The 27,897-nt window shown below is 37.0% G+C and overlaps 1 protein-coding gene across 2 annotated transcripts in view; it reads right to left on the reverse strand.

The window, feature by feature from the left end:
- The window catches only part of ADAMTS19 (ADAM metallopeptidase with thrombospondin type 1 motif 19), a 252,521-nt gene that overhangs the window by 182,533 nt on the left and 42,091 nt on the right, over positions 1-27,897 (reverse strand). Inside the window, exons 3-6 of one of the 2 annotated variants that reach the window (XM_070465073.1) lie at positions 14,110-14,275; positions 5,490-5,662; positions 3,903-3,986; positions 3,081-3,238 (exon numbers count right to left, since the gene is read on the reverse strand). In XM_070465073.1, the coding sequence (XP_070321174.1) occupies positions 3,081-3,238; positions 3,903-3,986; positions 5,490-5,662; positions 14,110-14,275 (581 nt within the window). The remainder of the gene's footprint in view (positions 1-3,080; positions 3,239-3,902; positions 3,987-5,489; positions 5,663-14,109; positions 14,276-27,897) is intronic. The other variant, XM_070465074.1, reaches the window with a different exon arrangement.

Here is a 27,897-nt window from a genome sequence, read left to right on the forward strand (position 1 = left end):
AGCAACTGAACTGAACTGAATCTTTTCATTTACATATCAATATTTTTGGATATGATGTGGTTTTAATTTTCAAGAAGCCCAAATGATTAATAATTTTTATTGGCTGCTTTTTTGTATCCTATCTAGGAAATTACTGTCCTCTCATGGTCATGAAGATTTTGTTTTCAATAAAAGTCTTATAGTTGTAGATTTCTATGATCCATTATGAATTAACATCAAACAAGGTGTTAAACAGGGTTGAGATTTATTTTTCTCAAATGGGCATCCAGGTGTTCTGGAACCATACGGTAAACAGACTATCTTTTCATCACTGAATTATGCTAATGGTTTTACTGAACATCAATTAACCGTATGTATTCGAGTATATTTCCAGACTCTTTATTCTGTTGCACTGATTTGTATGGCTAATGTTCTGTCATAGCTATACTGATTTGACTACCAAACTTTTATAATAAGTTTTGAAATCAGAAAATGTAAGTCCACCCAATTTGTTCCTCTTTTACAAAACCACTTAACTCTTCTAGGTCCTTTTCTTTTCCAAATAAATATTGGAATCAGATTGTAATTTTTAAAACCAAAGCAAACCAAATGGAAAACCTGCAGTGATTTTCATTGGGATTATAGTCACTCCTTAAGTCAATTTAGGGAAAATAGACAGCTTGATAATACTTTGTCTTCCAATAAATAAACCTTTATTTATATCTCTAATTTTTCACAGCAGGGCTATATAGATATCATTTCATTTTCTTAAATTATTCTCGGTGTTTTATGGCTTTGGAAGTTATTTTAAAGTCTTCCCACATGTTCACTTCTTCCATATATAATTCTTCTTCTAAATTGATTTTATATGCTATAGCCCTGTAAATTTCAGTTGTAAATTCCAGCAATTTTTCCACTAGATTTCTTGAAATTTTCTTTGTACTATCATGTCATCTGTGTAGAGACAGTTTTTAATTTTTCTCCCCAATATTTACACCTTTCCTTCCTCTTCCTTATAACCATCAGCACAATACTGTACAGATAAGCTAAGAGAGGACATTGCCTGCCTTGCTTCCAGTCTTATTAGCTATAGATTTTGTATGTGTAAGTAGATGTAGATACACTTACACAGATTAAGAAAGTATCCTTATGAATTCATTAAGAATTTTTGTTGATAGGGTTTTTTCGGTCAGTACATTAGTGATATCATTTCATTGTTTTAGGGATCTTTTCTTTCTGACAGGAAGTCAGTATTGATCTTAATGCTGTCTCTGCTATTGTAATGTATCCCTTTTCTCTAGCCAATTCAACATTTTTTTTCTATATCTTTGGTTCTCACCAATTTTCCTATGATATGCCTTGGTCTCTAAGTTGTGGATTTTTATGAAATCTGTGAAAAACTTTTGACATTACATCTTCAAATAATTTTCTTACCCATTCTCACTCTCTTCTGAGATTCCAGTGACAGCAGTATTTGGTAAATACAACATCTAAGCAATCTCAGGGTCAGTTTCTGATAATTTTTCTTTGACCGTGGGTCACATTTTCATGTTTCTTTGCTTGACTAATTTTCATTATATTCCAGACATTGTAGATGATATATTATAGAGATTCAAGATTCAGTTATATTCCTCTGAAGAGTGCTTTGTCTTTTTTATTTGCTGGTCACTCTGAATGTAGGTAGGTTTGAGTTTATTCTTTGGTAGGGAGGATACACTAAAAGCTCAAGATGATTTCTAAGCCTTCGTAAACCGGCGGGATTCAACCTCCAAACTGGGCTTGGTTTCAGGCTTTGTTAAGAGAGGGTCAAGAGAGGGCATTTCTCTGGATCACGGTGCCTGTTGAGGAAGCCTCTTAATGGTGCCTCTGTTTTCTCAGATAAACGCCAGGAGTAAAAATAAGGTATTAGCAAGGTTGCTTTACTCCCATGGCCCAAATATGCTCAATTTCTAGAACCTTAACTCCATAGCAACAGCACCCTGATAAATGTTGGGTAGTCTCTATGTGTAGTTAGACCAGTCTTTGCAAAGCCCTCACAGATGATCTGCACAAGAACCTGGCACCTCTGCTTGCAAAGTATCCTCGTCTCTGGCGCTTTCAGCAGGAGCGCTGTGCTCTGCCTAGTTTCCATCTTGCTGTTCCATTCAAAAACTTGTCCCAAGGCAAAAGCTGCATTGGCTGTGGGGCTCACCTAGTAAATTTTCCTTCTTTCAGAGACTGCACTGCTATTTCTTCAATAACTGAAAGCAGTTGCCTCATAAATGTTTTTCAGTTTTACGGCTGTTTATTGCAGAGTAAGTCTAGTGTCGGGTACACCTACATAGCTGGAAATGGAAGTCTACTTGTGTTCTTATATAGAGATTGTTTTCGTCTTTATGAATTATTTATAAGTACAATAGTTTTTATACAATTCAGCAATAAGAAGCCATTATGAATTCAATACACTCATTATAGAAAATCATGTTTAAATGTCACTGTGTATTCTGTGATGTGAAATGTCAACAATGATAAAATAATTAAATTGCTAGATAACAATGAGCTACCATTAATTACTAGCTCTAAGCAAAATAAGCTTATATTTAAGTTTGTAAGTTTATAAAGAATGTTCATAGAGAGTTAATTGTTCTTCATTGTTTCACCTTATATTTATACTCAATGCTGAAATACAAATGCAGCTCAAAATTAACTAGCTAGAGACTTAATTAAAATTTTTTCCTGGAACCAGGAATTGTTCAGTTTAACATACTGGGCACTTTACATGATGATGACTGAAAAACATACTACGTAGGTTCCTAACTTCAAAATTCTACCAAAATTCATCAGTGCTTTCATTTATCATCATCAATGGCTAAGTCTTTGCATCGAAAATTGAGGGTACCTTTTTTTATATTAATTAACCAAATGTTTAGTCAATATGCCAGCCAATATGTGGCTGTTCAGAAATCAGTTATTATGAATTGAGGGAAATGACTAACAGCATTATGCCAAAAGGTTTTTGGAACACAAAATCTGGAATAAAAGCATTCTATGAAGGGATTAATAGGATTAACAGCATGGCCATCAAATTAAGAATGTCATTTAACTGGCTTTAAAAAACTCACCTTGTTATAAGTATAGCTGCATCCACTGAGGTCATGTCCTCTCCCCAGCTTGTTGACATCTCTACATGTATATCATTCTTTTTGCCAAATTCTTCATGCTGCCACTTACAAAAACTCTCCAGCATTTTCTCTCCATGATGCCCAATATACAGATCTGCCTGCAAAAGAAGAGATTTCACTTCAAGGCAAATTATTCCCAGATATACAGAAAACTAAAAACCAAGGGGACTTCTTGAATTACTAGAGCAGACTGCTGACCATAACATTAATTAGAACCTGGAAGACATTCAGGATTAATTTTTCCTGAGCTAAAAAATCTTAAAACTTTGTGAAGGTACAATAATTATAAAACCTATTTAATGCTATTCTGAAAAAGAAGACAGTTGCAATGGAATATTAAGAACGTGGAACTTTTAGACTTAAATCACTCATTATTTCTACAATTTTAACAAAGGTTTTACAAAGCTAAGAAGTATGTTAAAATGATGGCACAGAACAGTATTTAAATTGAATTACAGATAAAGCATATGTTTAAATAAGAAAATAAAACTGTCATTAAAAATGACTTTTAAAAATTGCATTTTGCAAAGTTAAGGTTTGTTGTCAGGATCCTTGGAAACTTAGAACATTCCATTTTTGGAATATAATTGAGGTATTAACTAAAACTAAGGGCCTGTTTTATGTACATTTCAAGTGACTCAGTGGATATTTCTGGATTTTTAAGTCAAGAAAAAGTAAATCCCTAACATTCCCTTTACTTAAAAGTACCTGAATACAACTTCTCACCCACTGAATTGAACAAAAAACTCAAGACTTTCTTACTGGAGTTTCATGGAGCAGAATAAGCTTTATCACACGAAGATTGACCTGCACACCAAGACTCTTGTGTTGGAAAAGGTTAAAAACCTAAAAGCAAATAAAAATAAAAATCCTAAAATAAAACTGAAAGACATCTTAATTTTTCTTAAAGCCCAGACCTGGGAGAAGTCTCAATTCAGTTGAGCAATTTTATATATTTCAAAAAAATTTTTTTAATTACTTTAAAATTAGCTTAATAAGCATAACTAATTCACTTTAGACACCAAGAAATTTAGACCTAGCATTCTGATAATATACTTACTGCCATCGATAATCTAAGCATTTCAGTGGGGGGCAGAGGGAAAGCTGGGCTTTCCAAAATAGTGAAGAGAAGAATTTTAGTAACTAAATCCTAGAAATTTTCTTAAGATCACAAAATGCCAGTGTCCTTTCTTCTGAGAAAATGTCCCAAAACAGCCTGCTTTATGCCACCTCCCAATTTATCCTTTACAGTTTTTACTCTCTCCAGGACAACTGCCAAACAGGAACAGGATTTTCAAAGCTCCTCCCCTTCAATGCTGCCCATGAAGACATGCTATTATTGCATAATGGTTTCAGGTTACCATCATAATTGGTATTTCCAAAACATGGTATATGTAACAATGCTGGAAAGCAAGGGAAATTTTTTATGCAGTACCTTGATTTTTTTTTTTGGTAAAATTGACTATTTAATTTATTATAGAAAATTAAAACTGGCATACTAAACCCACACTTTCCAAGGCTGTACTATTTAAAAGAGACTGAAGTTGGTAGGCTATGCCTGTCTACCCTTTACAAAATGCTGGTGAAGTGGTTGTTCAGTAGCTAAGAAGTTATCCTTGTACTAGCGGTTCTTATCTTGCCTTATATGGCAACTCAAATTATACATGGACATCTGCCATTGGCTTTCATTTATGTTTATTCTCTCCTAAGAAACACTCTCCATGAAAACCTCCCCATCCTGCCTTGAAGAAGTTTACTCAACAGGGTATATAGTTAAGTCAAAGGATGCAGGCAGTAGGTACAAGGATTCAGATTCCAGGTGCAAGTTAGATTTCTGTGGTCCAAAAGCTATCAACCAAAGTTAGCTACCTGTGATTCAGCTCTTAGCTACTACATCTTACTCATCAACTAGTATTATATCCGACATGCAATTTTACATACCTACATAAGAGCTCAGTGGATCACCAACCTCCATTTTTGTTCCACCTCATAATCTACAGTACTTTGGGTGGGGCCATACATATAAACAAATAAAACATTTCTGCTATTTCAACAAATGGCTTTTTATTAAAAAAAGAAGGAAAAGAAGGGCACAAAAAAAGAGATAAAAGAATAATAGAAAAAAGAGTTTTGCCACATCAAATTAACAATAAGGATTTATTACTAGAAGGTATAAATTATTATTTTGATATCTCTCTTGAGATGGATCAATTTGATACACCTGTTTTTTCTGTCAATAAAAGAAAGGAATAGTAATGAATTAATTTTTAAAGAACTTCATTATACTCACACATTTCTTCCTTAGAGTTTTCTTGAAAAAATTCCAAGCGCACTTTAAAGTTTGCCTACCATATTTAAGATGGTTAGAATGAATCTCCTGGCTGCATCTGCTCCATGATAGGAAACCATTGCTGGGTCTGCAACCACTACAGTCTCTATGTTGTATTCTTGAGGTAATTTGTATGAATATCGTTTCCCTCTTCCACTTTCTGTTATTTTTTTAGAACTAGGTCTTCCTTTATCTGCAACACAGAAATGAATTTTCAAATGTGCCTCTATCTCAGCAAAATGAGTAAAAATCTCCACCTCTTCAATAATTAAAGAGAAAGTTTATTAAATATCAACATGTGCTGATGATATAGTGATGAGCAAGACCATAAAAGTTCCCTGCACACAGGGAACCTAAATGAGCATTTAGCTTTGGAATCAGACAGACTGGACTTCTACCACTGATTAACTCTACTCCTTGGGAAATTAACATCACTCAGTCAGCCTTAGTTTCCTCATTTGTAAAATGAATACCAGTAACAGCTGCTTTCTAGAGTTGTAGGTGGCCAATAATAAGATCACATTAGTATTTATAAATAAAATAATTGCATAAATAAAAGACATCATGGTTTTCTTTTGGAAACCAGTGATAAAAGTCTACTTGCCAGAAGTGCCTGAAGTGACTGCTCCATACATCCTAATGTCACAAAGTCATGTCTGATTCTTTGCTACCCCATGGATTGTAACCCACCAGGCTCCTCTGCAGGCAAGTGCCTCTAATTACTCAAACTATGTACAGGCTACAAAGGAATTGGTTCTGTCATCCATCAGAATAATACAGAAGTTATGACCTCAGCACAGCAGATTCCTCAAACAGGGTCAAATAAAAGCAGTAACCACCAATAAACATCTTTATGCATTTATATAAAAATGGAAATTTTGTTTATGAAAATATGCTACTATCAGAATGAAAAGCATTCAGCCAAGTGAGAGAAGATAATTACAGAACTTTTCCATAATAAAGAAATGAAAAGCTACTCTAAGTCAATGACAGATAACTGAACTGAAAAGCTGGCTGCAAATCTGAACAGGCATTTTTAACATAAAGGAGATTCAAAAGGCTAATTAGCATAGGAGAAGGTGCTCAGTCTCACTGGTCTTCAAGGAAATGCAAATTAACCACAATAACTTAAATAAAATTCCAGAATGGCTACGATAGACATGATTATATTCAGTGTTGACAAGAAGGTAAGGACAACTGGAAGTCCCATACTCATATGAGCTGGGAGTTTAAATTAGGATAAACAATGAAAAACTGGTTGGGAGTATCCACTAAAGCTGAACGAACTGCACATCCAATGATCAACATTCTAAAGTACACACTCATTAGGATTACATGCAAATCAGGTGTAAAAATTACTCATAGCAGCGCTGTTCTTAATAGTTCAACTAACCATCAATAGTATGGATAAAGAAATTCTGTCCTATTCATAAAATGGAATGCTATATAGCAGTGAGGGCTTCCCTTGTGGCTCAGCTGGTTAAGAATCTGCCTGCAATGTGGGAGACCTGGGTTCAATCCCTGGGTTGGGAAGATCTCCTGGAGAAGGGAAAGGCTACCCAGTCCAGTATTCTTTCCTGGAGAACCCCATGGACTGTATGGTCCTTGGGTCGCAAAGAGTCGGACACAACTGAGTGACTTTCACTTCACTTCACTTCATATAGCAGTGAAAATGAACTACTTCAATTTGTGAAAACAGGTGAGCCTAACAAACATACTGCTGAGCAAAAGAGCAATTACAAAAGAGTAGGCAGTGTATGATTCGATCTATAGGAACATCATAAACTGGGAAGCTGGGATGTTAGAAGTCGGGATAGTTACGATCTTGGGTTAAAAGAAACTAGAGCCAAAGAGGGGCACAAGGGCAACATCTATTGGTGCTGATACTTTCTATATTTTAGTCTGAGCAGTACCTACTTATTCTTCACTTTGGGAAAATTCAGCAGTCGGACACATCGTTTGTGCAACTTCCTATATGTGTGCTGTGCTTTAATAATGAATTTGTAATTTTAATAGCTTCGTTGAGGGGTAATTTGCATGCCATAACATGTAGCCATTTCAATGTACAATTCATTTAGTTTTAACAACTTTTTACAACCGCACAGCTATCTCCACCATTTACTGTTAAATCAGCTATTATCTCTTCTTCTCCTTGCCATGTTCTGAAATTTTGTTGACGTTACTAAATAGCTGACATCTTCTTTCCCAAATCTGTACTTGTTGGCTGACATCTTTTATATTTTTTAATTCTAATTTTAGTGGAGCCCCCAGAAGTAAACATATGTGTTTAATAGAATCCCATGGATATAAACAAGTGTGTCCAATTAGTCATGTTTACATGGACATATCTAACTTTGTTTTGAACTTGGAGGTATGTATGCTCAGAGTTCTAGTTCACCCTCTGGGTTTCTGATAAATTCCTTTTCTAGAATCTTGTTCCAGGTATTTGACTTTGGTGTGTATTCTATTCTATTCTACTACCTGTTCCACCTTACTTCCCTTCTAATACATTTTCATGATGCCAGGATTAGTTTATCTCTTCTGTTATTAAACTGCTGGGTTACTTCTATTACTAACTTCTAGGTCCAAATGAGTTAGCTCTGAGCTCCAATGTGAAGTACATTCCATCACAATTGCTGGTAACTTCACTGTTCTCAGATATTTCCATAAATTACAGTTTCCCATTTTTTTTTTCTCATGGCAACACAAACTAAAAATCTATTTAACAAAGTTTTACCCAAATGTCAAGGAGATCAGTTAACTAAGTTAACCAAAGTGTCATGAAAATAAAATGCAAAGAGCCCTTATTTAACAAAATAAGCAATATGTCATGAAACAGGAAAATGCAAAAATGACAAAAGCAACAGGAGCCATCGGCAACAGAATTGAGGCAGGAGGTAGATGAGCCCCAGCCTCTAAGGCACAGTGATTGGAGATTCATCCCCTGGAGACTGAAACTGCAAGATGAGAACAGTAGGATAATTGAGAGAGGAGGCTGGGCCCTGCCCACAACACATTTCTCACTCTCTGAGTCAGGAGACCTCCCCACCTACACACGGGCAGAAAGGCTCCCTGGCGGTCAAAAAGGGAGTGGTGCTAACTGATCCAGCCTACCGTAGGACTCTTTGACTGAATCCATCTTGGCTAACAGATGCGCATGCACACATGGGAGGATCCTAAGATAAACAAAATACGGACTGTGAATGAGGCAAAACAAAACGGTTGGCAAAGGAAACCCAGAAGAAATGTCCCACAGAAGTAAGTCCCTCAGCCGGCCATGAGGGCACAACTCAGAGACTGAGGCGGAATTCTTTCCTGTGAAGTAAAAAAGCCAGGGCCTTGTCACTGACCACTGCTCTAGCAACCAGGATTTGGTGCTTTCACTGTCGTGACCTGGCCTCAATCTCTGGGGGGTACCCAACCCCCACTTCAAGCTGTTGCAGGTCAAGGCTGCCCAAGATCAGAATCACTATAGTTAAAAGTAAATGTTATGAATCCATATTTAGTACCAGCAGTTAATACCAAAGACCTTGATGAAGGACAGCAAATGAAACTAATTTTATTAGTATCTTAAGATCTGCAACAGTTAGGAGTGAATTTTGTAGGTTTTTTTTTTCATTGTAATAACAATCCTACTTATATATTAGTATATTATCATATAAACTTAAAGTCTTTAGTAGGAGACATTCCTATAAGTATACGAAAAGGCTCATCTTGGCAGGGTCAACACCTAATAAGTTGATTGTGGCGGAAAGATGGGAAGGTAGACATATAAATACACAGACAGACACGTGCACTCCAATGTTCATCGCAGCACTGCTTATAATAGCCAGGACATGGAAGCAACCCAGATGCCCATCAGCAGACAAATGGATGAGGAAGCTGTGGTACATATACACCATGGAATACTACTCAGCCATTAAAAAGAATTCATTTGAATCAGTTCTAATGAGATGGATGAAACTGGAGCCCATTATACAGAGCGAAGTAAGCCAGAAAGATAAAGACCATTACAATATACTAACACATATATATGGACTTTAGAAAGATGGTAACGATAACCCTATATGCAAAACAGAAAAAGAGACTCAGATGTATGGAACAGACTTGTGGACTCTGGGAGAAGGAGAGGGTGGGATGTTTCAGGAGAACAGCATTGAAACATGTATATTATCTAGGGTGAAACGGATAACCAGCTCAGGTTGGGTACATGAGACAAGTGCTCGGGGCTGGTGCACTGGGATAATGGATAGATACATCAATGGTCTTCTGGGTAAAAATCACACAGTGGTAGGAACAGAAAGGAAGAGATAATAGGCAAAATATTAGAAAGTAGGTATCACCTTTGGTGAAAGTGTTAGTTGCTCTGTCGTGTCCAACTCTTTGTGACCCCATGGACTGTAGCCTGCCAGGCTCCTCTGTCCAAGGGATTTTCCAGGCAAGAATACTTCAGTGGGGTGCCATACCCTTCTCCAGAGGATCTTCCCAACCAGGGATCAAACCCTCATCTCTTGCACAGATGATGGATTCTTTACCATCTGAGCCATCAGGGAAGCCCAGTAAAATTAATCAAATGAAACAGAGGAAAAGGATAATGGTTAGGATTATTCTTTCTTTTTGCTATTGTTTTGTTTTATGTGTGTGTGGGGGGTGGGGGTGGGGAGGTTATTTGTCAGTGACCAGGTAGATAGTGGGGAGTATCAGCAGAGGAATCTGGGAGGAAAAATGATGGGTTCAGCCACAGATTTATTAAGTCTGAGGTGCCTGAGAGACATCGGAGTAAGAGTTACTTAAACACCTGACTGTTGGGAGAGAGATTAAAATGGAGGTAGAGTTTGGAACAAAACAATGTGTCAGTAAAGATGAACCCATGAATTTGGGCTCTATCATTCCAGGGATGCCTGTGGCATTAGATGTAGAAAGAAAAGGAGGAAGTCCTGGGAAATGCCTACATTTAGGGGGTATATATATGGAAGAAGACATGCCCATGGAGGAGACAGAGATGAAAGAAAAAATAACATTTGGGGCTTTTCAATCACATCAAGAGTGATTAAGAGACCATGTAAGGGAGAGACAGTAAAGCTTTTGTTACCTTTTTTGCCCCAACTAATGACAGCTGTATTGGCCCCCAACTGTCAGTGTACTGCATCTTTATTTGTGTGTTATATTTAAATAGGCTATTTGGAACATTTTAGGTTTCTTAAGAATCTCAATACCATGACTCTCTGACTCCATCATATGAGTTAGCCACTGTGTATGAAAATCATGCATGTTGAAGTCACCTTTTTACTAAGCGGCTTCCTTGACTATCTTCATTGTCTATATCAAGCATGTTGAGCTCATTCTTCATCTCTTCAATCCTTGAGATCATTTTCTACCCAGGTGCATGCACAAAAACAATGGAGCTGATATCACACACTCCCAAGTTAAAGAAGAGATTTGTAAATGAGGATATACAGGTAAGCACTATGTGCTCCCCATAATACCCTCCACAAACTGACGATCATCTCCATGACATCATGCCGGGCATATGGAAAGTATTTCAGTAGTGGCTGGGTTAAGTTAGTTCTAAGAATAGAGATGATCTCTGTATCCTGACCAAAGAGACTGGTCTTCTTCAATTCTATAAATCTCGTTCTTGTTCGCATAGGGTCCTAGACATACTCACAAGTTTATAAATATTGATTAATAATGCCACTGTCCTGTTTAGTTTTGAAAGACCACATTTTGCCTTCCAGATAAAGTCTTTATTACCACAGCACTCAAGGCCCCTCATTATCTCATCTGTGACTACTTTTCCAGGCTCCTGTCCACACTGCAGACATTGACTTCGGCTCCCCTAGTAGATGATTTCTTCTGCCTTTATGCTTTTGTATTTGTTATTCCTTCTCCCCAAAATGTTCTTTCCCCATCTAACATCCACTAAATTTTCATAAATGTTTTTCATTTTTACACATAATCTCATTTAATTATGACAAGAGCCCTAACATTCAGGGACCACTACATTCATTTTGTACATTGTAAATGAAGCTTTGGAGAAAGCAAGGAAATTTTCTAGAGTCCCACAAGTAGGAAGTGGCAGCATAAGTTGTGAGCACATACAGTATGACTCCAAAGTTCACTTTCTTAACCTACAGACTCTGTTCCCTTTCTTCCCTGTAGTCTGGATAAGTTTTACTTGATATTTGAGATTCAACCCACCCTCCTCCCCAATAACAGAAGCTTAGAATCTTAGGTACCGAGTTGGTCACGGTTCTTATTATACGTAGCTTAATTACTCATTTACAAGTTTGCCCAAAACAATACATTGGTCCACCTTGTGAGAAAAAGAGCTGTGTCATTTAGCTCTACATTCCTATGAGGTGACTGGTTTTGCTTATGTTGCAAATAAAGAATTTTAAGGTTCAAAAATTCAAGGGAAGTAAAGAAGAGCATCTAGCTAGAGTGAGACTGAAGCTAGGCCTTGAACCTCGTGCCTCTGACTCTCAATCTCCTGTGCCTTTCTTCTATGTTATCTTTTAATAAAAGAACATGACAAAGTCATCCGAAACTATGAAGGCATCTGTTTAGAAAAAAGCATTTACATAATCAATACATATAAACACAATACACTTAAAACATTAACATGATGAAGGGGAATAGGTAAAGACCAAGTTGAATACAAGTAAACTTTATGATTCCACTGTGCAAAGGCATTGCTGCAACATTATCCAAATCTAATTTAATATGCTAATATGTTATCCTGAAATAAGAAGGGAAGAACTACAATTAGACATATCAGCATAAGTAAATGGATATTTTATTTCTCAGACTGCTAATTTTAAAATGATTTTTAAATTTCCCTTAAAAAACACTGAAGATAGGTAAGAGAAATTAGAAAATAGCTTAGCAATCCTTGCATGCAAGTGCTTGATCCAAACAGGTTCATTAAGATATAACAGTCATGTCTTTAAAAAATTAGAAAGTTTATGAACAAGGTCTGTCAAATATGAACCATGTATTTATGCTTTATAAAACCTATCAAAAATAAGAATTCTCTAGAAACCTTTCCTTCATATATACTGGAATATAAAACCTACTTTATGTCATCTGTATACATGAGTAATTAGAACAGCTGGAACTTACTATGATTAAAAAGTTGCATAGTGCAGATTTTCAATGTAACTCACACAAGGCAGTCTCCTTAAATGGACTATATCCAAGTTGTTGCTGCTATTGTCTCACAATATAAAAACTTTTCTTTTGCTTTTTCAGACTATGACTTTTGTCCAGCTGTTTTTTATCTCCAGTGTGTCTATATTTCTTAGAATAGAGAAGAGGGGTGTGTCTTATTTAAATTGACTTGATAATGTGCTTTGAATAATGTGACACAGAGGTAGATTCAGTTAACCAGTTCTGAAGATAATTCTCATATAGACTGATACCATGAGCTTTCGCAAAAGAAAACAGAGATCAGAGATTAATTTGAGATAGTATTTCTAAACAGAAACATACTCAAATCCTGTCTGAATCTGATCCTCCTAGACAACTGATGATATGAACATGCCAAGGCCTCTGAAAATATTACTTATTGTCACAGTTTATATACCTAAATCAACCTCAAATGCCATAACTAATTTTCAAGTTGCTATCTTGGCACTAAATACACTAATACCTAATTCTAAATCTCCAAGTCCATTTTAATGAGTCTTTACACCAAAAATTCTTCAATAAATTCATATTTCCTCAGATTCTAAACAGAACTATTTCTCATATCAGTGAATATTCAGAGATGTCTGGGTTAGATGTCCACATTTTTACTAGGAAAACTGCTGGAAGTTGGCTATGACTTTCAGGTCCTATTTATGTAATAGAAATCATTCATTTTTCCTTACCCTTCTTGCTAATGCCACATATCTCTGCCAAAGGAAGTAATAAGGAAGTGTACCAAACAGCAACCCCATTTTATTTCTGTGAAAAATTGGCAGACAAACAGAGACTAGGATTTGATGGTTGGAAATGTTTGGTGAGCCACTTAAACTTTAAGATTTAAGATATTCTGATACTGAGAATAAAATTCAAAGAAGTCAGTCTTGAGTCTTCTTCCTATTCCTCTATTAATATTAACCTTCAAGATGATTTTTACTTGAATCAAACAGAAAAGAAGAAAGTAGAAGATGCTCTGGTCAAAGTAAAGAGATTTCTATGATGTTCACACAGAAGTAAACTAAAATAAGACCATGAGCTCACAGTATTCAGTTTCAGGGGATCTGGAGTTCTGCAGTGTCATTTCTATTCCAGTTAGGTGAACAGAATCCCTTGAGGAACACTTCACAACTCAAGAGGGATAAAGAGCATGCAATGTATTAATATCTGAAGTCTTCTATTTTTGTATTAAAATATACTACTTCATAGAAAACAAGTAAAAAAATATATGTAATTGTCATTAACCAAGAGATTCCACATTAAAAAAAAAAAAGTTAACGCCATGGACAGATGGATAGACACAAAGAGAGGGAAGGATGGGGAAGGTAGGAAGGCAAGGAAAAAAGAAGGCGCGGGGTGGGTGGCATGGAGGGAAGAACGGAGGGAGGGAGGATTTATTCCAGGATTCATCTCACATTGCATATTTAATTAAACCCTTTCAGGAGAAGGCATTACCTGAAATAACACCACAGTAATGACTGTGAGGAACGGACTTCTCTGTGACTTTTTCCTCCATGGACCTTTTCCGCCTAGATACACGATGTGGATGACCCGTTATGGCCACTGTATCATTGAGTGGTTCAATAAATATGAAGTCCTCATTGAGCTGTATAAATCCCATCTGGAATATATAACATAGAAAGATGGGTAAGAAATACCTGTTCATAAGTTAGTTTCAATTAAGTAACTTATTCAATTAAGTTACTTTCTAGGTTCTCCCACTCACACACACACACTTTATTTTCTTTCACATATATGCATACATTTTTCTAGTGAAGCTATTTTAGCAACCCCACTAATAAGGTAACTGTCTTCCCATTTTATTACTTCACCTTTAGGTACTTTATTGCACTAGCATAAACTTCATATAGTTAGTCTTAGCCTGTGTGGGTGGGAGGCTAGATGCCAGCAACAGATGCACAGTAAAAATTCTGGAATGTTAAAGGCTCACTTTGGGAGACCCATGGGGTCACTTATATGCACAGCATGTACAGAAGAGCAATACAGTTTTTAATTGCATACACCGCACAGTCCAACTTTTTGACAATCATTATTTAATAAAATAATTCATGTAACATACCACAATAAATGTAGGATATATAGCATTACAGTTATTATATAAAATACTCTTAAGCCTTCTTTTAAACATTTTTTTAAACCCTTGAACAATAAATTACAGAAAAAGGAAGCATCACTTACATAAACAAGTTTCATTTCATAGGATACCATATTTTAAAGTTAGCCAGTTGTGAACAGGGGGCTAAGAAACTGTAAAATTCAGTTATGATCAGCAAGATGAACTTGTAACAAATAAGTATTCTTTTATCATATTAAAGCTAAGCCTAGTAATTTCTTTCCTTTCTTTTTTAGAATATAAAGTTAAGTTATAAGTAGGAAAACATTTTACATGGAAGAAAATATGACTTATCTTTCCAATTTTTATTGTTTTAGTCTATTGTAATACATACTAATATATAAAATGCATATTTGATTACTTATACTGTTAACTCATTAGTAAACAATTTTGAAGAAATAATCCCCTAGAACCTGCATTATTCATACATGATATAGAAATATTAAAGTTTTCAAATACTGTTTTGTATTAATTTTATAAAAATTACACACAGTTTGTTTCACATATAATTAGCATCATAATATAATTATTTCCTCAGATACAGTCATTGTTCCACATTGTATATTTTTTTTAAATTTAGGCCAAAACATCTTTTCCTAAGAAAAAAAGGCTTTTTGTTTTGTTCGAATTATTAAAGTGTATTGCATCTTCTATATGGAAAGACTAAGTGACTGCCAATATACTATCACATTTTATTTTGTACAGAACTGACATTATAAGATACCTGAAGAATAAAATCTAAAAATCATTACCAATTTCATTTTACTGAAGTTTTATATCACTAATAAAAGTCTTAACTGCTGGAACAGCAGTTCCATCCCCTCTGTGCGTCCCCTTCCCCTCTCCTCCTTCCTTCCTTCGCCTGTCTCTCTGTTTCCACTCTCCCCGTCCTGTTCACACACATGCACATGCACACATCACTTGTGGGTGGCGATAATGCAAAAAATTTCTATTCCAATGATTCTTTTAAAATATCAGGCATATATGTATTTGGGGCATTCCTGTTAAGTTTAACTTCCAATGAGTTCTTTTATTCTCCATATATGTTTTCATTCTCTCAAATATGAAATCAGCTTCAATTTTGATTAGATACATGAAACACATAAAATTTTCCCTAGAGTCAAATTTGATGGGAATAAGAGAGAATATCAAATATTTTTAAATAATAATCATTAAAGATATAGTACATCTATATATGGATTGAGGATAAAATGTGTGCTTAGTCGCTCAGTCATGTCCAACTTGAGACCCCATGGACTGCAGCCCGCCAGGCTCCTCTCCATGGGGATTCTTCAGGCAAGAATATTGGAGTGGATCACCATGCCCTCCTCCAGGGGATCTTCCAAACCCAGGGATTGAATCCAAGTCTCCTGCATCACAGGCAGATTCTTTATCAACTGAACCACCAGGGGAGTCAGATTGAGGATAAGTGGTGTCATATTATCATCAATTGAGATTATGAAAATACAGAAATATGTTTCTCTTGTCCGAATAAGTGTGATTCTGAGATTCAGTCAGTATCCAAAGCCACAAATAAAACTGACAGTGTAGTTAATGACTAAAATAATAACTGCTAAGATGCTTAGTTTCCCTAAATCATAAATTTGTAATCTGATATATTCTTTCAACAGATAATAAGCATGGGGAGAGTTATAATAACAAATCCTATAAAATTTAATTGCATACTATCATATAAAATTTAATAACATCAAGAACAGATTCTGGACTTAAGATTATTTGGGTTCATAACCTATTACTACCATATAACTATGAGAAACTTATAGAGTCTTTATACAACAGCTTCATAGGGTTCTTTGGAAGATTTTTTTTTTAAAGCATCTTTAAGCACATGTAATGTTCCTGTCATAAGGACTTCCCAGGTGGCTCAGTGGTAAAGAATCTGTCTACCAACGCAGGAGATGAGGGTTCAATTGCTGTAGCAAAGCTCCCCTGCAGAAAGGAATGGCACCTCATTCCAGTATTCTTGCCTGGAAAATTCCATGGACAGAGGAGCCTAGCAGGGTGTACCGTCCATGGCATCACGAATAGAGCCAGACACAACTTAGTGACTAAACAGCAACAACAAAATGTTCATAGAACATTTTGTTCTATGTTCTAGCACAGAATCTGATGCTGGGTAACCTTTTAATAAATGTTTGCCATAATTTATATATTATTCATAAGTATAATTATAATAATAAATATAGCAGCCAAACATTTAAGAGTGGACTGAAGACCTCCGAGAATCCAAAAAATTAAAATTTACTCATTTCTGTATCACCATAAAGTGAAGTCACTCAATCATGTCCGACTCTTGGCGACTCTTGTATCACCATATTTAGTTCAGTTAGTTCAGTTCAGTCGCTCAGTCGTGTCCGACTCTTTGCGACCCCATGAATCGCAGCACGCCAGGTCTCCCTGTTCATCACCAACTCCCAGAGTTTACTCAAACTCATGTCCATCGAGTTGGTGATGCCATCCAGCCATCTCATCCTCTGTCGTCCCCTTCTCCTCCTGCCCCCAATCCCTCCCAGTATCAGGGTCTTTTCCAAGGAGTCAACTCTTTGCATGAGGTGGCCAAAGTATTGGAGTTTCAGCTTCAGCATCAGTCCTTCCAATGAACACCCAGGACTGATCTCCTGCAGGATGGACTGGTTGGATCTCCTTGCAGTCCAAGGGACTCTCAAGAGTTTTCACCAACACCACAGTTCAAAGGCATCAATTTTTCAGCACTCAGCTTTCTTCACAGTCCAACTCTCACATAGCATATTAAATATTGTTTCAAGTATATGTGGTTTTTTTTTTAAGATACAATTTGGAAAACTCTTCATGACATATAATTCTCTATTGTGTTAGGATTTTACCTACATACATTTTTAAAAACAAGAAGGTCACTTTGGAAAAAAAAATTACTGGAATAATTATGGTGGTGGTGGTTTAGTTGCTAAATTGTATCCGACTCTTGCAATCACATGGACCATAGTCTGAAAGGCTCCTCTCTCCATGAGATTCTCCAGGCGAGAATACTGGAGTGGGTTGCCATTTCCTACTGCAGAGGATCTTCCTGATCAAGGAATTGAACCCGGGTCTCCTACATCACAGGTAGATTTTTAACCGACTGAGCTATGAGGGAAGCTGGAATAATTACAGTGAAAACGAAAGTCACTCAGTCGTGTCTGACTCTTTGTGACCCCGTAGATATAGAGTCCAGGGAATTCTCCAGGCCAGAATACTGGAGTGGCTAGCCTTGGAATAATTATAAATGATGACTAATTCGTTCAATATATATTTGCTGTCTGACCCCATGTGCCAGACTCAGTTCACTGTGGGGCATATTTAGCATCCAGTATTCAGATTCTCTTCAGGCAATGGCTTCCTATCTGAGATCAGAATACTATCCTACACCACAGGAAGTTCTCTGGCTTAGGTTGACAAGCAGGGAAGTCATGAGGTTTTCTATGTCCCCACAAAGAGGGGACCTATCCCACTAACAAAATGGATCATCTTATCTGTGCTGTGAATTTATAAGCCATGGAAGAACATAAATCTAGATCAAAGTCTCATTACAAGTTCTCCTATGCTTGATGATGGAAAAGGAAATGACAACCCACTCCAGTATTCTTGCCTGGAGAATTCCACGGACAGAGGAGCCCTGCAGGCTACAGTCCATGGGGTCGCAAAGAGTTGGACACGACTGAGTGACTCACACACACACACCGATGCTTAATAATGCATAATTAGCCAGCATTCGCTTCAGCAAACATTGTCCTTTGTTGTTGTTGTTGTTCAGTCGCTAAATCGTGTCCAACTCTCTGTGACCCCACAGACTGCAACACACCAGGCTTCCCTTTGCTGTCCTTCACCATCTCCTGGAATTTGCTCCCAAAGTTTAATTTTAGAAGGAAAGAAAATTAGTAGTGCATTAAAATGGCACAATACCTTCTCCAAAATAAATGTGAACTATATAAGTATTTTTCTCCAAGATTCTTCTTAGATTTTTCAAAGTGATGTTAACAATGTTGAGGTATTTCATGCAAACACTTAGAAATAAATTAAGGTAAACGTCAACTGCCTTATTTGTTGTTACGTGCACTTCTCATACAATGGCATCTCTCCTATTGTATTGAATGTTATTATTTGATTTGACATTTCAGCAAACATTTCAGTGTTTTTCAAATTTACCACTACTTCTTTGAAAATAAATTACCAGCCGTTTCTTGTCTTACTGGTTCTGATATTATATCATCTCTCCATTTAGATACCCCTATGTTTTTTAAAACAGCCATTTACACTAATCTCCATATAAGTGTATTATCATGGCCACCAATTTCTAATCACAACATGAAATTTGATCTGACAAATGTGCATGGATTTTTATATATAATTGTTTCAATTCACCTAATGTAAATGTTTCAGTTGTTTAGATTCAAATTAACTACAGTCTATTAAATAGATGAACAGATTCTAAAGTAGTAATGTAATCATAAATAAAAATAACTAAAAATTTAAAGTTGCTACTCTTAACTAGGTTAATTACTTTCCTTCCCCTACCTTAATTCCTATTCACTTAAGCAGCTGATGCACTACTAATATAGTTACCTCAAGTTCTCTTTTTATTTTTCCATTCTCCTCTTTGGAAATTTTCTTTATTTTCTAGGACTTCAGTTTTCTACATGAACTTTCAGTTGACTATTTGAAGGTATATATCTGAGGGCTAAAACTGCATATGGTAAGAATCTTTAACAGTATCCTATTTTTAAAAATACACAGCACATCGCAAGAAGTAAAAACTGTGTGTGGTAGATCATTATAATTTCAGGCTATGAGAAGACTCTGCTATCTGGAGGGCTAGTAGAATTTGGATAAAAGTTACTTCTTATGAGAAGAGGCATTAGCAGAAAGGCAAAGAGGATGGAGAATCCAGGAAACTGTTTAAAAAGATGCCTGGCTTCCTACTTATCAGGTCTCCTTTCAAAGAAGGGATATATGTATACATAATTGATTCATTTTCCTGAGCAGTAGAACACACGACATTGTAAAACAACTGTACTCCAATAAAAATTAACTTAAAAAATAAAGTATTTAAAAAAAAAAAAGAAGTCTGACTTGAATAGAAACTAAAAGTGAAACTCACTCAGTTGTGTCTGACTCTTCGCGACCCCATGGACTACAGAGTCTGTAGAACTCTCCAGGCCAGAATACTGGAGTGGGTAGCCTTTCCCTTCTCCAGGGGATCTTCCCAATCCAGGAATCGAATACAAGTCTCCCGCATTGCAGGTGGATTCTTTATCAGCTGAGCCACAAGGGAAGCCCAAGAATACTGGAGTGGGTAGCTTTTACCTTCTCCAGGAAATCTTCCCAATCCAGGAATCGAACACAAGTCTCCCGCATTTCAGGTGGATTCTTTTTTTTTTTTTCCATTTATTTTTATTAGTTGGACGCTAATTACTTTACATCATTGCAGTGGTTTTTGTCATACATTGAAATGAATTAGCCATGGATTTACATGTATTCCCCATCCTGGTCCCCCCCCACCACCTCCCTCTCCACCCGATCCCTCTGGGTCTTCCCAGTGCACCAAGTCTGAGCATTTGAGTAGAGAAACAGGTAAATGTAGCCCCAAAATAAGATGAACCAATATAACTGTAAACATCAAATGACAAAGTTCTTGACAGAAAAAGAAATTCAGTGTCCTGAAGGTTTGAGGATGATTAGTTTATTATCTGACTGTAAAGTATATTAGAGAATCCCTGAGCTACTAGCAGAAGCCTAAGTGCTTGCCTTCTAGACAGCAAAAACAGAGGCTGCTGAAAGGGATCTGGCATCAGCACACTGCTTATAACAACATTTCACACAAATGTCTTATATGTTACATGATGTGAATTCTATATAAGTTGGCTATATTTTCCAAAATATTCTCTTGTATGGTAATGTTATAGCATACATCTCATTAAGTACATAAAATACATAACTGAAAACATAAGCATCACATAGGGATTGACATAAATTAAAATACTGTAAGTTCATTTTAGGCTTTATTGAAATGAAATAGCATTTTCAATATAAGTGGGCATAGCTTTTCCAAGTTTTTATGTATTCTATGCATGCATGATCAGTTGCTTCAGTCATGTCCGACTCTTTCTATACATAACACATAAATCTGTAGGAAAACACACTTCTGACCCCATATCTATCATTTTACCGTATCATACTAAGATACTCTCCTGACTCGATCTTTCCAGTTTTCCCTTTGTGACTGTGAGAATCAACTCCAAATGAAGATATACAAGTTATATAGTCATGATAAACTCTTGCCTGCCTCTCCATTGAAACTTCACATATAACCACTGCAGACAAATCTTACTATGTGAACAAACTTTACATTTTAACATATTTCAGAATAACTTTTAGCTGCACTATCACATAGAGAAGGAAATGGCAACCCACTCCAGTATTCTTGTCTGAAGAATCCCAGGGACAGAGGAGCCTGGTGGGCTGCCGTCTATGGGGTCGCACAGAGTCAGACACGACTGACGTGACTTAGCAGCAGCACATCTTAGTACACTGCATCTGCTGGCTTCTCTTCCCAGAAAAGTCACTGTTGGTTTGGAAAACTATTTCTTCAAAATCAAGCTGACCCTGTCCCCTCTCTCCAAAGTAACCACCACCTCCTCTATCCACCTTTTCCATTCTTGCACTTAGGCCCCCTTTGAATGCTGTTTGCATGACTGTCTGATGAGACCACGAGCTATTTCAGGGAGGGCTTGGGGCGCAGTGCTCGTCACCATGCCTTCAATGCACAGGACCTGGTACATAACAGGTGCTCACAGAATGTTAACTTCACTCAATGTATTCTTCACTTTTGAGAGAAAAAAAAAAATAGATACATTTGCTGCTCTGAGCCACAGTCTACCTGTGACTCCATTTGAGGCAAAATTTCAATCTGATTTCCTCCCTCTTGGCATTTCCAGTGTTGCTTTCCTGTGTGTCCAAGTTTTATCTTTAGGAAAAGTTTTCATGTGACCACATTGTTAGCATCATTCCATTTACTTTCCCTGCCAAAGGGCTTCAAAAAGAATCATGAAACAACAATGGTAGAAGGAAACTTAGACTCATCCGGCCATCTGGATTTTTAAAATCAAGAAAACCAAGGCTTAGAAATCTTGTATGACTTGCCCAAAATCACACAGAGAGTTCATGGGAATGTCAAGGATAGAAGCTAAAGCCTCCCAATTTCCAAACTGATTTTAATACAGCACTGAATTTGCTCGCCACCTACATTCTCCTTATATTTCCACCAGCATTCTAGCTTCCCCCACTGGACTGGAAAATTGCTCTGAGGCCACCCACCGTGTCCTTCCTTTTATTCTCCTCCCTCGAGCATTTGACCCTTGACCACCTTTCTCCTCCAAGAATATTCCATGGCTCCACTTATCTTCTTCTCTAGCAACTGTTTCTGTTTCCTTAAACAGGTCCTTTTCCTCACCCACAAGGCAGGTCTTCAGTCAGCAATTGTTTCTCTGCATTTGTCACTTCTAAGGAATTTATAAGTTCCCAGGGAAATGACTCCCAAATCCTCCTTCCAGATCCACTGCTTCTATTCAAGATCCTTTCTCCTTGTCTCTTACTCCTCATCTCACCTTAGATGCATTATAATTCCCCCCAAAACTAGCACCTCCTCTTTAAGTCTGTACTTCTCTACATGACTCTTTTCTAGTTAGCCAGGCTAAAAAAAACTATATAGTCCTTTCCTCTTCCCTTTTCAAACTTACTTTGAAATGTTTACAAGGAAACAAGAATAGAAGAAAATAACATGCCAGTAGGCCAGATACTATACGTACATTATTTCATTTAATCAAACAGCCAACTTGGGATGACTCTGTTCATGTCACCCATTTTGCAGTTGAAAAGGCCAAGCTTCAAAAAGACTTACTGTGCATGAGTGTATGGTGAGGACAGGGTTCAAACCAAAGACCACCCGGCTTGCAGCATGTGTCGCCTCCTCTGTGAGCCTACCTAAAAAGGCAGACCTGCTTGGACTGTTGTTGAAAATAACTCTTGTCTTTTAAAAACCTGCACTGAGCATTTGATGTCAAGCACAACATCTCACACATGGTAGATGCTCAAAATCTGATATCAAGAGCAAGGCCAGTTGCTTCATATGCTATTATTTTCTCCCATTCTGAGGGTTGTCTTTTCACCTTGTTTCTACTTTCCTTTGCTGTGCAAAAGCTTTTACGTTTAATTAGGTCCCACTTTAATTTCCAAAATATACTAGCAGCTCATAAAACTCAGTATTAGAAAAACAAACAACCCAATCAAAAAGTGGGGAAAAGACCTAAACAGACATTTCTCCAGAGAAGACATACAGATGGCTAACACACACATGAAAAAACACTCAACATTGCTCATTATTAGAGAAAGGCAAATCAAAATTACAATGCGATATCATCTCACCCAGTCAGACTGGTCTTCATCAAAAAGTCAACAAACAATAAATGCTGGAGAGGGTGTGAAGAAAAGAGAACCTCTTGCACTGCTGGTAGGAATGTAAACTGGTACAGCCACTATGGAAGAGAGTATGGCGATTCCTTAAAAAACTAAGAATAAAACCACCATATGATCCAGCAATCCCACTCCTAGGCATATACCCCGAAAAAACCAAAGTTGAAAAAGACATAAGTACCCCAATGTTCATTGCAGCACTATTTACAATAGCTAGAACATGGAAGCAACCTAGATGTCCATCGACAGATGAAAAAGAAGAGTGAAAGTGAAACTAAAAGTCGCTCAGTCCTGTCTCTTTGCGACCTTATGCAATTCCATACAGTCTATGGAATTCTCCAGGCCAGAATACTGGAGTGGGTACCATTTCCCTTGTCCAGGGGCTCTTCCCAACCCAGGGATCGAACCCAGGTCTCCCACATTGCACAGGGATTCTTTACCAGCTGAGTCACAAGGGAAGCCTGAGAATACTGGAGTGGGTAGCCTATCCCTTCTCCAGGGCATCTTCCCGACTCGGGAATTGAACCGGAGTCTCCTGCATTGCAGGCAGATTCTTTACCAACTGAGCTATCAGGGAAGCCCCATGGATAAAGAAGTAGTGGTACATATACATGATGGATAATATATATGTACTCAGCCATAAAAAGAAACACATTTGAGTCAGTTCTAATGAGGTAGATGAACCTAGAGCTTATCATACAGAGTGAAGTAAGTCAGAAAGAGAAAGATAAGTATCATATACTAACACACATATATGGAATCTAGAAAAATGGTACTGAAAATTTTATTTGCATGGCAGCAATGGAGAAACAGACAAAGAGAACAGACTTATGGACATGGGGAGAGGAGAGGAGGGGAGAGAGCAAGATTCATGGAGAGAGTAACATGGAGACTTACATTATCATATGTAAAATAGACAGCCAATGGGAATTTTCTGTTTGTCTCAGGGAACTCAAATGGGGGCGCTGCATCAACCTGGAGGGTTGGGGTAGGGAGGGACGTTCAAGAGGGAGGGGACATATGTACACCTATGGCTGATTCATGTTGATGTTTGACAGAAAACAACCAAATTTTGTAAAGCAATTAATCTTCAATTAAAAAAATAAAGAAAAAAAGAGCAAGGACAGGCCCCATCCCTTACAAAGCAGAAGACAAAAATACCACATTAGGCTCTGAGCTCTTATCTTGAGGTGTTTTATGTGACAGGCATGTGGGATGCCAAAGGCACATTGGCCTTCTGAGTGCATGGAGGTTTTCATCTCCAGGCCTTCTCCAATGGTGGAAACTCAATCTCTCTCCCACGGCAGATTTGGGAGAACAGTTCAAGGTTTTTGTTTTTCTTTCCTTCTTCCTTTCTCTCAATTCTCTTTTCTTTTTCTTAAAATGTTTTCTGATCATAAAAATCAGAACTTTTAAACAGCAGAATATTTAAAAAATATAGTTGAAAAAAAGAAAACAGTCATCTCAAATTTTATCATACAGAAGTGTATATATATTAATATGTATGTATATATTTCTTTCTGGTCTATTAACATATGCACATAAGTGTCTCTGTATCTGTGCATGTGTATACCTACACACGCATACACATATGCTAAAGCTTTATGTTCTACTTTATTTTCCCATCTAAGAAAAGCTTAGTAACTATTTTAATATTGGATTGGCCCAAAAGTTTGTTTAGGTATTTCCATAATATCATACCAAAACCCCAAGAGTATTACATAGTCTTTACAAGTTGGTTTTTATTGCTGAATAGTAACTTATGTTCTAAATATATCACCATCTTATTAGCTATTCATTCACTCAACCCTCGACTCAATAAAATGCTTATGAGTATGAATGAACTTTGAACAGCCAGAGCTGCAGAGCAGCGAACAAGACCGACAAGTCCGTCGCCAACTCGTGCCCCGATGGGGAGACAATGTGTTATTTGTTCGACCAGGTCAAAGTCACACTTACAACTTCTCTATTACCATTTGTTAATAAGCTTTACATTGATAATGCGTGCACTTATTTATGTCTGTGTTCTATTTCACAATAAAAATCAAGGGACAATATAGCTTGGAAGTATCCCACCAGCTACCTAAAGAAGAGAGCAGGAGCTGAAAATGACCATTCAAAAAGATGAACTAATTCTCCTCAAAGAACAAGTGAAAGATCTCAGGGGCTCAGAGGCAGCTCTGAGGAGGAAAGTCCCCTAAGAACCAATGAATATGGACAGTAACAGAGCGTGTGTCCACTTTAAGCACCCATCATAAAGCTCAGTCACACCATCTGCGACTCCATTCTCCTTCCCCCGAGAGCTTCAGTCCCAGGGGATGCAGAGGAACCCAGCGTGCTGAGCAGGAGGAATAACAGCTCTACATGGGGCATAATGAGGACTCTAACTCCACATCCCCATTCCTCACTGCAAACGAGCTCTCAGAGAGCCTGAATGTGGAGAGCATGCATCTCAGAGAAATTTTAAATTTACATGGATTAGGATGGTTTGATGATCATGGGACAAATATTTTTAATTACCAGAGACTTCTGTGACTAAATTCACCATGGGACTTCTCACAACCCAAGAGTAAACAACACCAGAAGACCAGAAAAACAAATATGAACAATCAAAAGGCACACTACTCATAAGACTCTTGAGAGTCCCTTGGACTGCCAGGAGATCCAACCAGTCCTTCCTAAAGGAGATCAGTCCTGGGTGTTCATTGGAAGGACTGATGCTGAAGCTGAAACTCCAATACTTTGGCCACCTCATGCGAAGAGTTGACTCCTTGGAAAAGACCCTGATGCTGGGAGGGACTAGGGGCAGGAGGAGAAGGGGACGACAGAGGATGAGATGGCTGGATGGCATCACCGACTCGATGGGCTTGAGTTTGAGTAAGCTCCGGGAGTTGGTGATGGACAGGGAGGCCTGGCGTGCTGTGATTCACAGGGTCGTGAAGAGTTGGACACGACTGAGAGACTGAACTGACAGACTGACTCATTTTATTATGATATTTCTTGAATCCTGTTTATTCAATAAACGCTTATATATGTATAATATGAGCTCAGGCAACAAATGTTATAAAGGGGTAAGACAGTGATGTGGGGATGGCCTTTCAGGTGAGGTGATATATAAGCAGAAATCTAGCGTATCAGAGATAGTCAGGCCAAGATGCAAGGGAAAGACATTCCAGGCAAAGAGAGAAACAAATCCTTGAGATGGGAACAAATTTAGACACTTTAAGGAAAAGCAAAACTAGTGCAGCTGGAGCTAAGTGATACATGGGAAATGATAATTAGAAAGGAACGCAGGGCATTAATCCATAGCAGTGTCACTTATTTGATTCATATTCAGAAATAAACCCTGATAAAATTCTACTTTTGTTTTTAGGCCACCTATCTTTTCTTAGACCCTGGTTATAGATTTTATTATGGGACACCTCACGACGGCCTTCTGGGTTATGCTCTGTCAACAGTATTATTTTATTTACCTGATAATTATACTTCATTTGTAAGAATAGATTTTATTCTTATAACACTTTCTCTATTTTCTTGAAAACCATTGCCTTCTTCTAACTTTTCCCCAACATTTGACAGAAATATGGATTTAAAAACAATTTCAAAAATATCCCTTTTATCAATAACATTGCAACATTATTATAAACAACATCACAATATGATTAATAAATAGAAGCTGTTCTATGCTGAAGAAGTAAAAAGGAAGTGGTAAAAACTGGTAGAGCTGAAAATGAATGCCCCATCCTAATGTTTCATTATCCAAAACTAATTGATTTTTCTGGTTATTATAATGGTTACTTTCTCATTTTATAGGAGAATTTTTGCTCATATCAAGAAAAACATGATTTTCATATAATTTTTTATATTCCATTCACTTTAATATAATCTCTTGTTATAATATTTTTTCATTAATCCACTGGGGTGTCTATGCATCTTAAAATAAGAAAACAACAAGCTGAGAAAAAGACAGCAAATTCCATTTTAAATTCACCTCTAATTTTATCAACCAGTCCAGCCAAAGCTATTATGTTTTGCTGTATCTTTCTGGCACTTATTAATTTTCATTACAAATGTACTGACTGAATACCCACAATATGGCAAAAAGCAAGGCACTGAGGATTTAAAGATGAAAACAGATTTAATCTCTATCTTCACAGACCTTATACATTATGCAGAAAGGCAGGAAAAAATGAACTATTCAGAAAAATATACTTGAGATATTATAAAGTAGGAAAAGCAGCATTAAAAAAACAAATAGGGATCTGAAAGAAATTATCGCAGAGGTTAAGATGCCAGAGAGGGTACCCCAATAAAACCTATCTAAGGAGATCACATCTGAGGCAAGAAATGAAGCAGCCAGCCATAGAAAACAATGCAATTTAGAGAACAGCGGTATTTTAGGTGAAAGAGGCCATATACCAAGGCTATAACTCTGGAAAATAGGTAGGAGGAATTCAATATATCAACTTTGAGTTTTATAAAAGTGTATAATTTTAAATGATTATTTATAACCATATATATTTGTGTGTCATGCTTACATCACATTTTTAAAATGAGAAACAAAGAGTAAACAATATGACTGTATTACTTAGTGATATAAAAGC

Source organism: Odocoileus virginianus, chromosome 3 (genome assembly GCF_023699985.2).
Source record: "Odocoileus virginianus isolate 20LAN1187 ecotype Illinois chromosome 3, Ovbor_1.2, whole genome shotgun sequence".
In the NCBI taxonomy this organism is placed as follows: domain Eukaryota; kingdom Metazoa; phylum Chordata; class Mammalia; order Artiodactyla; family Cervidae; genus Odocoileus; species Odocoileus virginianus.